Below are 12,882 nucleotides of genomic sequence, written 5' to 3'. Positions count from 1 at the left end.
ACAAACCCAGCTTACTATTACCTCGTCAAGTAGGACAAATACGAGGAGAAAAAATCCTGAAGCAAATTGTGGATCATACCAAAATATCCGATCACCTAAAGTAAGTATATTGGACCCCTCACCTCCAGATTCATTTTCTAAACAACGTTTCAAATGTTCCAGCCCCTATAAAGTATTTGCTAAGCTTGAGATATTTTGGCTGGACCAAGCCAACCAACCAGAAGGACGATAAAGAAATCAGATGAGGCCTAATCAATAGGAGTAATAATTTATTAAAATGAGTAATAATCAAAGGTTTTTTAACAGTCCAAAAAGCAAACACCTTTTGAAAGTTACTAAGATTCCATTTTCAATCACTAGATGCCAACGTGAAAGTGACAAGAAAGAAAATGACACGATTTATCAATCTCATCAGCCACATTGTTTGTTCCTATCATTATGTCAATATACCTGTTCAGGGCTTTAGAGAGAGTGCCAAACCAAACTTGGGAGTCTTCTCCAACGCCTTTGTGTCAAAGGCCCCAGATATAGTAAGGAAGGACTTCGGTCTAAGCTCATGCTGTACAAGAGCACCAAGATTGCCATGGTTGTTGAGCTTTGCCTTCACCAGTGTGTGTGGATCAACAAGATATGAGCATCCCACAGTTAATGTGTTTTCATTTGTGGAGAACTTTCTTGCAATCTCACCCACAACAGCTCCACCATTTAGCTGATTTAAATGGTGCAAATATGACACCTTTAGGGAGTCTCCCTTATCAGCCCTGCAAGCAAATGACAACAACTGATTACAGCATTTATTGTGACCATTAACATTAACCCATTTTCAGGGGGGGGAAAGGAAAGGCGATCTCCATAATTTGGTTTTATTTTGATGTTTTGCAGCAATGAAGGAACATCATATCTTTAAATTGTTTGATATTTATAAAACAAAGGTATGACTTTATCAATTGCTAATGAAAACTCAAAAGCTTACAAGACCACTGAAGCATTGGAATCAGGCTTTGTCATGTTCACTCCAGCATTATACTTCGTGAATTCACCAGAAGATGTCACATAGCTTGCCTCTGCACCAAAAGCAATACCAGGCGTACCAATTGTTGCAGAAAAATCAACAGCTGGGGATTTCTTCAGCCCAACAGCAGTAGCTACAGTTGCATGTTCATGGAAATACTGAACCTCCAACTGCAAAAGAAAATTCATACAGTAAAAAATCTTCATGGATACTTATATTACCCAAGATTACAAGATAAGTCAATACCTTCCCACAGTTATAATCAGGCAGCTTAAAAGAAGCCACTGTTTTTGCAGATGGATGTAAATCTGTGATGGTGAGGGTTGTCAAGATCTGCTCAACAGATCAAACGATTATTAGCAAGAATTTAAACTGAATTTAAATTTCAAAGATAATGTTGGCAACAACATTTGACTCTGTGTCAAGCTTGAAATCAACAACAGCATTCTGGTGCTTGTATTGTGCTGCCACATCCCCAGAGGAGAGGCCTCCCTTGTTCACAATATTTGATACAAGTGCCTGAAGATGGAGAAATTGCATTGGTATTAGACATCAATAAAGAAAAGACAAAGCAGCTGAAGAAATGGAAGACATAACAAGAAAATTAATAAATCCAAAAATAAGCTCTAGCACAACAGGCACGGATATGATATAACCAACCAGGCAGCAGAAAAGAAAAAAAAAAGCAATAAGAAATTGTTATTCTCTAATACATAAGAGAGTGAAACAATAACTTCAAAGCAACAATAAATCAAACTAGTTTAGAATTGCATATGGGGATTGCTGCCACAAAACCCTTTTTGGCAGCGGGTCAAGATATGTAAATTTATTCTGTCAACTGGTTAGAATCACAACTACATGATCTTCCAAAAGGACAAAACATAATTATTTCTTTCCCTAAACCCAAATTCTATCTTAAAAAGCATGTAGTTTATGCCAATCTATTTGTAATCAGAAGTGCCGCAATTAACAACATGCCCTAATATTAAGAAAACAGACACATATAGCCAGGTGAACTCATTTTAAAGCAAGAAAAGAGAGTACATAATCCACAGCAACTTAGTGTTATCCTTTTAGTACTAGAAAAATTAGTAATGCAAAATTAGCACCAAAAGAAATGAAGCAACTGAGCTACTAAAAACTGAAAAACAAGTTGCCCTACAGCAAATCTCATGTACTTAACTAGCATCAACAAACTAAGTGACACAATGATGCAACAGATCCTCAGTAAAAACAATCGGAAACAATAAATCAAGATAAATTTCAAAGAATGATAAACCCGTCATCCAGAAAAGAGACACCAAGAATAATGGCAACCACATCGCCGTTCACCACATCATTACAGACAACTATTTAACATAAGAATTAAAAGAAAGACAAAAAAGAAGAAGAAGAAGAAGAAAGAGCTGAATATTGATACCAATCCAGTGTAGCTGGAACTAGAAATGGTGAACTTCTGGTCGGAGGTGTAGTCCTTGTTGAGTAAATCTTGTAAAAGAGAACCAAAATGGCTACATAAGTGTCTGATAATTTAAAAGCTGCACAAATATTGAGTGAGAAGAAAAGTGGAATTTACCTTTGGCTTTTTTGCCAAAATCAGAGAAGAGTCCAGGTCCTTTCTTCATGTTTTAACTTTGAAAAGCCAAAGGGGCGGTTTGGTAAAGAAGAGCAGAGAAGAGAAGCTGTGAACTTACGCAATGGGTTTCACTGCTAACATAAACCCTATATTTCGTTTTGGGGTTTAAGGCAGTTTAAATCATTTAGTTTTCGGAAAAAGAAAAAAAAGAACAAAATTTCTTGCCAGACATTTCAGAACATCGATCCGAAAATTTTGGTGCACGGTCCCGACCCATGACAGCCAGATTCATTATCCAACAGCCCATCGTCATTCGGTCCATTAAATACGTTGTATGATGATTGGGCTATCAGCCCATATTAAAACACGAGAGTAAAGAGTATCGGGCTATTATTACCCTAAATCATGCAAATTCAATGGAACAAAATTTCAATTGGGCCTAACATTGTTTCATTTTAATTGAAATATCATAACAAACAGTATGGGAATTAGCTGACCAGATAATTTGCATGGGAATTACATAAAATTCATATGAAGGAAAAAACGGAAGCGAGCGGCTTAACATCAAACTATTTATTGAAGTTCCACGTAGCTTAAAATTACATTCAATAAGAGCTATCCTATTCAAAAAAAGTAACAACTATCGAACACTAAGATAAAATTAAAGTACCGCTCAAAACAATATTAGTAATATTGTCAAATAAAAACACACTCGGACAAAATAGCTCTGTGTTATGTCCAATTGTTTAAATATTTTGTGTATTCACAATTACTAGAATTAATAATTTAATATTGTAATTGTAATTTATCTTCCATTATTATAGATCAAAATAGTAGACTCCATATATGTCTCAAGTTGTATTATATATTTCTTTAATATGATTGTGTGCTAGAAAAAGAAGTCAATTTAAAATAAAATATCCTAAAAAGGTCAAGATAAACATATATATGCATATCAATATTTTAAAACCAATCGAGGTTAACCCTTAAACTTGCCTAGAATAGTGGTCAATTATTTTTTTCCCCTCACTTTTCATCGTTACATCCCTTCATATACCAATAAATATATTGGCCCATTAGATGGGCAAGCACCTCACCATCACCCTTAAGCATTCGTTCGGATTTTATCTCCTAAAGATGTGAATGGTTACTTTCCATCCCATAACCCACAAATTCAAATTCATGTAGCAAACTTGGAAGATTGATTCTCCCATTTTTAAGTTTTCTATAAATCATTTTAATGCATTTTTCGGGATTTCGAGAAAACTGTCCATTTACTAAATTTATAGTATATAACTACCATTACCTCCTTGTTTTTATTCCATGGGTCATTATAGATTAAGCACCTGCCTACGTTTTTTTTGGAAGATAAGTTACCTGCCTACTTTTCTTAATGACTAAACGAGGTATTTATATTTCTATATACACAATTTGAAATTTAAAAAGTTACACAACTGAGGTTAGCATGAACTCATACCAAACTCTCACTTTAATCATAAAAAAAGACGCCCAGATTTCTTGTTCATGGCTATAATTACTGTTTTACTAAAAAAAATCTTGGATTATTTTATTAAAAATTTGAAAATCCAAAATATATATGTCTCAACTTGGAGATTAATTATAAAAAAAAATAAATTACACAAACAGTTACTTAACTTTGGTGTAGTTGATAAAACAGTTACTCGATTTTTGAAAAATGACAAATCAATTACTAACGTTATCAAAAAGTGACAAATCAATCACCCATTAATAATCTCCGTTACAGATTTATACATACTCATTCTCAAATTTAAAGCCTCTAAATATTTCTCGTCAACTTTATCAACAACAAAAAGTTTTTACAAAATTATTTTTTGATCCATTCGATTATCTGTAGATTTGACTATAATTTTTTATCGATTGTAAGTTCAATTGGGAGAAAATTAAGGTTTATCCTTATTTTTTTTGACCAGATTTGTTCACAATATCCATGCTCTTTTTAGGGAGTATTTGATCTCAAAAAAAATTGAAACAACCCCTTAATAATAGATCTCTTTCTTCTTCGCATGATTGCTTTGTTGGAGTTATGAAGACACGACCCAATAACTAATTAAGATCAATCAGCTGACTTTAAGCTTTGAAAGGGAAACACAAATAATGTCCACCTCTATGACTATTCCACTGCAAACGCCCACTTCTCTTATCTCTCGCGCAAGGCCTCGACTACTCTTGCACACCCACAACTTGTTGTGCGCAAAACCACTGCTCAGAAAACAGACCTCACCACCACTCCTATCACCAACTTCCTACTCCTTTCAAAACCTTCAAGTGCTCCTTCCAAAGACAGTATTCTGATAATTAGCTTCAAGAATACGAATTTGAAAGGCTTTTTTCAAACCTCAATCAAGCCACTCTCAAGAGAGAACCTTGAAATATCCTTTTAATTTCTGATTTCTTATTTCAAATTTTCCCCAAAAAATTGAAATTTTTTTGGGTTGCTTTTTTCGATTATCTAGAAACAATAAATGATTAACAGAGGGAAAGGGATAGTGGGGGAGAGGGAGAGAGCCGAATTCTTTTTTGGGTTGCTTTTTTTGGTGATCTAGAAACAAGAAATTATTAACAGAGGAAAAGGGATAGTGGGGGAGAGCGGGAGAGTCTAATTCTATTTTGGCAAAGCAAATATATGGTTGTATTTTTTCTTTATTCTTGTTCTTCTTCTATTGCAAGTTAATGGGGATGGTGTAGAGACCGTAGTTTCCCGGTCGCCTCAACTTTCTGTCACTTTCGTAATGCTAGTGATTAATTTGTTATTTTTTTAAGTTTGAGTGACTTAATTAAAATCAGAGTAACTATTTTGTCAGTTACATTAAAGTTAAGTAACTGTTGATGTAATTTTTCCTTATAAAAATAAGAAATAATCTGATTTAATTTACCCTTCTTAGCAGCCCATATATGGTAACTAGGTCAAATATATAGCAGTCCACTATCACGATTGGATTTCCAAGTCAATACTCGAATGTGGTTGGCTTATTATAATTTGATAATCACATCTATCCAGTCCACTCATTGTCCCCCCCCCCCCCCCCTCATACTGATTTTTTTTTTTAAAATGTCATAATCTATTATTCTTCACCATATCTAAAAGAATCCCAATTTGTTATCATTCAACCTGAGACGACGGTGTGGCCTAATTCGGCTAACTATGGGGCCGTAGGGTAAGTACCCAGAATTTCAAGACCACACAAAAGTTGAAGGTCGATTACCATGCCATGCGACTACTCTAGTTTTTCTCCTCATTGGATGTGCGAAAAGCATAAAAAGTCCGGAAGGCAAATGGCAAAAGCCATGTGGTGCCTTCAATTTGCAAAAATCATGGAACAAAATTGTCAATGATACAATTATTATACTTTTAAAGTTAGAAAACACTTTAGAGTCAAGTGGTAACACTTTATAATTATTAAGAATTTTATATTATGTTCTATTTTCTATCGACAGCACTGTAACGTGTAAGAAAATTAAAATTTAAAAAAAATAATTATTGAGGCTAGTATTTTATTCTTTAAAGAAAATCATATTATTCCTTGACACAAAATTAAAACTTAAATTACCGACAAGAAGAAAAAGAAAGGAATTATACCCAACAACATTAACAACAGCATCGGCTTGATTTTCGTGATTAAAAGGCGGAGAAGCGTGGCCTGATCTGATCTGTGTTTGTACTAAATACCTTAAGATTAATGCAAGTCAGCTTGTGCACCCAGGTCGGCACTGGCCACTGCCCAAAATAAATAAATAAAGATATAGGGAATTGGAAATTGGTTTTACGTGGCAGTAACTGGAAGGACGAAATGAGAGTACTGAAAGCGTACCATTAACGTATCACAGTACCAAAAACCATGCTCCAGTTTTATCTGTGGATCAGCTGAACTTTCTAAATCGTGGGAAGTCTTTTTAATTTTATCGATGAAAGAGAAATTGCGAAAACCGGAAAACGATTTCATCTTCCATGAAAACCACTCTTTTATCGATTAGACAATCCAACCATCTAGTTTCTATGCACGCGCCTAAAAAGGGACACCATTCGCATCGCACGTGCTCCTATCAGGCTTTGGTTTTTTTGGTACGGTAAAAAGTACACGTGTCACCCCAAGACCCCCCCACTGCAAAAGTCTAGCCGAATTGTGTAGGTTGAAACTGATTCCCCTTATATTCTCCCCCTATCCCTCGCTCTTTCACTATTTTTTAGCCCTTTATCAACTAACTCGGATACGCCTCGTTGCCGATTCCGGTTTTATCCGATTTGAACATCCATCCTGAATCGTGGTTTTCGATTAACGCTGGCTAGATTTTGATGCAGTGACAGTGTGGTGACTTAGATATGGAGACAGAGAATCCGGTGAATTACAAGTATATGGGGAGGAGCTTTAATGATTTGAGTATCAACGACGATTCTACAGCTTTCAGTGATTGTAACAGCGATAGATCGGGGGAGTTCCCATCCGCATCGTCTCAGAACCGGCGATTAGTACTCGCCTGTGCTAATTCCGAGAATTCGGATGAGTTGATACGGCAGCTCGTATCGGATCTCGATTCCTGTTCGATTGACGAGCAAAAGCAAGCGGCTTTGGAGCTTAGGCTTCTGGCGAAGAACAAGCCGGAGAATCGACTCAAGATCGCTAAAGCTGGCGCGATTAGGCCTCTGATTTCGTTAATTTCATCCTCTGATCCCTATCTTCAAGAAAACGGCGTGACGGCGATTTTGAATCTCTCTTTATGCGATGAGAACAAAGAACTTATAGCCTCCGCGGGAGCGATTAAGCCACTAGTTAGAGCTTTGAGAACAGGAACTTCAACGGCTAAAGAAAACGCAGCTTGTGCTTTGCTTCGGCTATCGCAGGTAGAAGAAAACAAGGTAGCGATCGGACGGTCAGGAGCTATTCCACTGCTAGTTAATCTTCTCGAAAACGGTGGATTTCGCGGGAAAAAGGACGCATCAACGGCGCTTTATTCTCTATGCACGGTTAAAGAGAACAAAATCAGGGCCGTTGAAGCAGGGATCATGAGACCTCTAGTGGAATTAATGGCCGACTTCGGGTCAAACATGGTTGACAAGTCGGCTTTCGTTATGAGCGTGTTGGTACCCGTACCAGAAGCTAAAACGGCATTAGTCGAAGAAGGAGGGATTCCCGTTTTAGTGGAAATCATCGAAGTCGGATCGCAAAGGCAAAAGGAAATCGCCGTAGCAATCTTGTTACAGATTTGCGAAGATAGTGTGCTGTTCCGTACTATGGTGGCCCGCGAAGGAGCCATTCCTCCCTTAGTCGCTTTGTCTCAGTCCGGCACCAATCGCGCCAAGCAAAAGGTAAGTTACTAGTAACTGCATTAAGTTTTAGTTCACAAAACAGTAAAATCCGGGTTGGTTAGTCATCGTTCGTTGACGTGTCACGGTTGTTTTTTGAAAAAAAGGAAATTGTTGCCTGTTTTTATGGCTCCTTTTTAGTGCAAGAAAAGAAAGATGTGTACAATATTTTGCCACGTCATTTACACTTTTCCTCCCATCTATTTTACCATTTTGAGCGACAAAGTGACTCTGTCTTCGAACGCGTTAGTGGCAACGCCGTGTTTTGGGTATTATTTTGATTGACATCTTCTTTTCTCATTATTAGTTTTTCAAAAATTTCCAGGTTTCATTTTGTATTATTTTGTCTAATGGGTGGAGTGATTCCCTTGTCGTTTTGTTTGTCATTATTTGGACAGGCGGAGACATTAATAGAGCTTCTACGGCAACCAAGATCCGGCAACGCCGCTGCCAGGCACTCAGATGTGTCAGTATAAAACTGTCCCCACCACCGCACATGGAGATTGTAATAAAAAAATCCAAAAGAGAAACAATGAAATTAGATTTTAGACGGGAAAAGAAAAATGAAAGGAAAATATTGAAAATGTAAATATCTTTGAAGAAATATCGATATATTATGATAACGTGATGTGAGACTTTGATATGCTTTGTTTATCGGGTTCTGGTTTGCCTTTTGGCTTTATTTCATAAAGAAAAAAGAATAGTATATATAATTTGTTGACAGTTCAACTGCTGCTTTGTGTGTTATATCATATAATACTAATATTATTTTGTGCTTGTTTCTCTTTTAATATATTTCTTAATTATGATTTAAGAATGATTAAAGTGTAATAAACGAATATGGTCTGGAATTGTCTCTGTTTTGTTTGGTAATGAATAATTTGAATATTAATATTTTAAAAGAAAAATTCAAGAGGAGCTCGTGCAGGGATTAAACAAAAAAGAAAGGGTACCCACTCCATCATTGCCGTTGATTTTGTTTTTGAGCTACACAATAAACCCATCTTATCATCTGCCATTATTATCCTTTGTTCAGAAAAAAGAATAAAACTTTTTTCAAAGGCATTTTTGCTTACCGTTCAATTGGCTCTAAGATGGGGAGCAAATTGAAAAGAGAAATTAAGATAAGACCAAATAGTATCTGGGTGGTCTCTAATTCACTTGCCTTTTACAATCCTTTGGAATGAATTTCTTGCTTTTTAATGTTAAAGGCAATTTATTTTATTCCTGCCAAAATTAGTTTCCTTCTAATATACTTAAGCTCTAAGCTATTGTATAAAAATAAAAATTAATGTAGCCACTTAATTTAGCAACTTCATTTTCGTTTTCCCACGCAAGACTGGAATTTTTCCTTTCCCTACTTGATATAGACATCTTAACCGTTGTGGACAGAAAATAGATAAAAGAGGAAGTTGGAAGATGACTTCATGGATTTAAAAAAGTTTAGGCAATTTTAAATTTCATAATCTCAGTATCTGTGTATGTGGCACTTAGAAAAATCCTCCGTTAATTTTAAGTTTCATTAGTAAAGTATTGGTGCCAATTCAACCAACACCCTTTTTAACACTTTAAGAACAAGTTTAATTAGACATAAACATCTATCTTAAGAAATCTAATTGCTGTTTTCAATGATATTGGATGGATAGGTGAAGAGTCTACCCAACTTTTATCGCTTAATCTTCTTTTGAAATCCCACCTAATAACATTTCAAGGGAGCTGCAAAAATAGGTTCAATTTAGCCCCCACGACTATTTCTCTTTCCTAGTAGTGGGTGGTTTGTACGTTGAATAAAACACTTGGAAGATAGACTTAGAATCAACTAGGTCATTGGGGTTTTCTTAATTGATATAATTTAATATTGTTTTATATAGGATCTATCCATGTTATTAGGCTTAAAATTGATAACGCTAATAAGTTTTGTTACTCAATTATATAATTTAAGTTGCATCAATTTAACAACAAAACTGAAGCTCTTATAAAGAAAATGAATATAGAGTTTCAACATAGCATAAACCTAAATAAAAGTACCCTAACGACAGCTTAAGTCGCAACATAAAATTAACCCAATGACCCTTTAAAGCAAATTGAATTGTTTTGCAAGAAGCCAACTCTTGAGTACAAGGGAATTCAAGTTGGGAAGGAAATTTGCAATGGAATTTGCATTCAAGGTTGAAGCCACCCAACCAAAGCTTACCAAGTTGGCGACCCCTAAATTCTTGAAGACTGGGTCCAGTCCTCACGAATAATGATTGAACATGCTTGCAAGTTGATTCCCGGAGATTTTCCATGTGGGCTTAACACAACATAACTATCTTACATTCTTTTTCAGAAAAAAAAAATGATATGTGATGATTGAGATGCATTCATTTGGGGGTCTTAAGGCCGAGAAGAAGATGTGTTGTTTTGGTCAATCGGACCCTACTTGATTATTAGGTGGGTAGGAGACTTTGCACTCGGACCTTTGGGGTCCATTTTCCCCATGAATCTGAATCCTTATATTTCACTTCACGAGGTTTTTTAATTTATAATAATCAAAGGGTTATCTATGTTATGCAATACTTTTTTCTTCTTTTTAATATATTAGAGGTTCCATCTCCAATTACTAAAATTAAGAGTCAAATATTTATTTATTTATTTATTTTAGTATGCTAAATAAGACTTGTTAGCACCTATTCTTTATAATCATATATATGTTTAAAGAGATTTTTCATTCAAATCAGGTGCGTTTCCAAAATGAAAAATAAAATCTGGTCCCTTTCTTTCAGTCTCTGACTAATTAAGGATAAGTTGGGGGGAAATTTGATAACGCAAACAGAATTTGAGACATAATGCACTGAAGATATTGAAATCTGGAAATAAAGAGATGATCAGATTGGATCTAAACATGAATAATGCATTTCCTACATGAATCAATCGGCTGCGATTTCGAAAAACAATTTACTACTCATGTCTAGCAATTCTTGGACCGCGGTGGAATTTTTGGTGCTTCCACGGCCCATGAGCCCATAACATATTTGAATCATTTACGGGAAACCCAGAAGTTACAGAACCTTGGCCCCAAAGCCCCTATACCCTTTTCACATTTATTTAGGGTGTGTTTAGTTTTATTTCTAATAAGTACTTTTGAGATAAAAATTTTCCTAAACAATTTACTTTTTTGACAGTAATATTGCTTCTCCCAAGCCGAAAAGTGTTCCAAAAGCATTTTTTTAAGAAGTTGAAAATTTTATTTTTAAGAAGTTGAAAATTTTAACTTCTTCCTAAAAGTTTTTTTTTTTTCTTAAAAGTACTTTTGAAAAGTATTACTAAATTAGAAAGCTTAGGGGATAAATAAATAAAGTGTCCAATGAACCAAAGACGAATGAATCATCTCTAATTTATTTATGTTTATAAACAAGGTCCAAACACGAATGTATGTTTAAAGCTTCTATAATAAACCATATAAAACTATCTTCTTGTTGGATAATTATATAGTTAATAATATTAGTGTTGTTGGAACTTTGAAGACGATATTTATTAAGGTCTAAATTCAAGTTGAACTTTGGAAAAAAATATTGTTTAAGGAGATTGCTATGAATCACCAAAGGATTAATCTTTATATACAAGAAAACGAGCATAAAAGATTTATTGGTTAAAAAAATAGTATTACTTGTGTCTTTACCTATTTATAATATAATTTATAATTTTTATTTTTATTATTTTATATTAAAAATAATAAATGAAATTATTAAAATTTTAATTATCATTTATGATTAAGTTTTTAATTAGTTTCAAAAATAGTTTAAGTTGTACCGAGAGGTAAAAAATCGATGTCAAAATTTAGTCTTTTGTGAATGGAAAATAATGCTCAAAATTTTTTGATCTTATTTAAGGTCTAATTTGACTTAACTCTAGATTTAATCAAGGTCTATTATAATTCTAAAAAGTTTCGGATAAAAAAAAATAGCCGACACATGACAATCTCCGATCTATCTAAGTATGTAGTCAAACTCTACATATGGGTTTTGTATATGTATAACAAAACCACATCTTAAGGAAGTTTGAAGCAAATGTAAATAAAATATAATGAAAACTTATTCAAAGCATGCTCTATAAAACATATACAACCTTACCAATCTTTTCTACTTTTGGTAAACTCTTCAAATAATTATTGACAAAAAAGAAAAAGAAAAACAAAGTGCTCGATGTCGAAAGGATATCAACATCACATACAAAAAATAAAATCAAGAAAAAATATATGAAATGTATTTAAAATTACTCCTCAAGGTCTTTAACTTAACATAATTATATTCTAAATAATACCCAAAATTTAACAAATTTTATATGGATAAAATGTGTGAGAAGCAATGATTAAACTATTAAAGCTTTTGCTGAAGCATCTAAAGATAGTTGTACTCTTCCGACTCTCCCTTCATCACCCCACTATCCACTTGTTTTAACTTCTCTCCCTCTCCCTCTCCCTCTCGCTCTCCCTCGGCTTAATTTTTGCCTTCTCTTTTGTTTCAAAGATAGGACCAATCCCAACTTCTTTACTACTAGATTTGAGAGTTTGTCTACTCCTACTATGATTATATATATTTTTGTCATAATTGTATTTAAAATGTCAACTATATAAAATTTATTTTAAATAATTTAAAGTATAAATCGTGTTTGAAATTATTTTGTTTTAAAGTTTTTTGAATGACTTGTAAAATCATGCGGTGCACTCCTTATTGCGTGGTAACCCATTTAATTGATGGGCCATGCTATAGTTTTGGATCCTAGCTAGCAGCCTTCATAAACTAATTGAAAATCTGCCAAATTGGAGTACGAAATGGTACTATCAGATAGTGTGGACAACCAACATGTTATCTCTAAAGTAAGGGAAAATTATTCTGAATGTTATTAAACTATTAGTAAGTTTATATTTTAATTATTTAACTTTAAAAAATTATAAAATGGTCATTAAACTAT

The 12,882-nt window shown here is 34.3% G+C and overlaps 2 protein-coding genes and 1 long non-coding RNA gene across 3 annotated transcripts; 1 reads left to right on the top strand and 2 right to left on the bottom strand.

Moving 5' to 3' along the window:
- Positions 1 to 242: 242 nt before the first annotated feature.
- LOC108450586 (mitochondrial outer membrane protein porin 2-like) lies at positions 243 to 2,775 on the bottom strand. The gene is made up of 6 exons (XM_017748269.2): positions 2,589 to 2,775; positions 2,433 to 2,500; positions 1,421 to 1,531; positions 1,259 to 1,345; positions 974 to 1,182; positions 243 to 761 (listed from the first exon to the last, which is right to left on the bottom strand). Exons 1-6 carry the CDS (start codon positions 2,635 to 2,637, stop codon positions 455 to 457), a joined length of 831 nt encoding a protein of 276 aa, XP_017603758.1. The 5' UTR covers positions 2,638 to 2,775; the 3' UTR covers positions 243 to 454.
- A 3,316-nt stretch (positions 2,776 to 6,091) lies between these two features.
- Positions 6,092 to 6,671, bottom strand: LOC128293185 (uncharacterized). The gene is made up of 2 exons (XR_008283291.1): positions 6,440 to 6,671; positions 6,092 to 6,345 (listed from the first exon to the last, which is right to left on the bottom strand). It is a non-coding gene; the product is annotated as an uncharacterized LOC128293185 (long non-coding RNA).
- Positions 6,672 to 6,783: 112 nt separating this feature from the next.
- LOC108450525 (U-box domain-containing protein 4-like) lies at positions 6,784 to 8,720 on the top strand. Its single transcript, XM_017748190.2, has 2 exons — positions 6,784 to 7,932; positions 8,328 to 8,720. Exons 1-2 carry the CDS (start codon positions 6,949 to 6,951, stop codon positions 8,403 to 8,405), a joined length of 1,062 nt encoding a protein of 353 aa, XP_017603679.1. The 5' UTR covers positions 6,784 to 6,948; the 3' UTR covers positions 8,406 to 8,720.
- The last annotated feature ends 4,162 nt before the right edge of the window (positions 8,721 to 12,882 follow it).

Source organism: Gossypium arboreum, chromosome 5 (genome assembly GCF_025698485.1).
Source record: "Gossypium arboreum isolate Shixiya-1 chromosome 5, ASM2569848v2, whole genome shotgun sequence".
NCBI lineage: Eukaryota > Viridiplantae > Streptophyta > Magnoliopsida > Malvales > Malvaceae > Gossypium > Gossypium arboreum.
Note: the sequence above shows the minus strand (reverse complement) of the source record. Positions and strands in the feature narration are given on the sequence as shown.

What these genes read in the sequence shown, in the direction of transcription:
- LOC108450525 (XM_017748190.2), top strand. Translation starts at nt 6,949, where the DNA reads ATGGAGACAGAGAATCCGGTGAATTACAAGTATATGGGGAGGAGCTTT. An exon ending in CCAATCGCGCCAAGCAAAAG is followed by an intron (nt 7,933 to 8,327) that starts GTAAGTTACTAG and finishes TTATTTGGACAG; the next exon opens with GCGGAGACATTAATAGAGCT.
- LOC108450586 (XM_017748269.2), bottom strand. Translation starts at nt 2,637, where the DNA reads ATGAAGAAAGGACCTGGACTCTTCTCTGATTTTGGCAAAAAAGCCAAA. An exon ending in GTTCCAGCTACACTGGATTG is followed by an intron (nt 1,532 to 2,432) that starts GTATCAATATTC and finishes CTCCATCTTCAG; the next exon opens with GCACTTGTATCAAATATTGT. An exon ending in CTGATTATAACTGTGGGAAG is followed by an intron (nt 1,183 to 1,258) that starts GTATTGACTTAT and finishes TTTCTTTTGCAG; the next exon opens with TTGGAGGTTCAGTATTTCCA.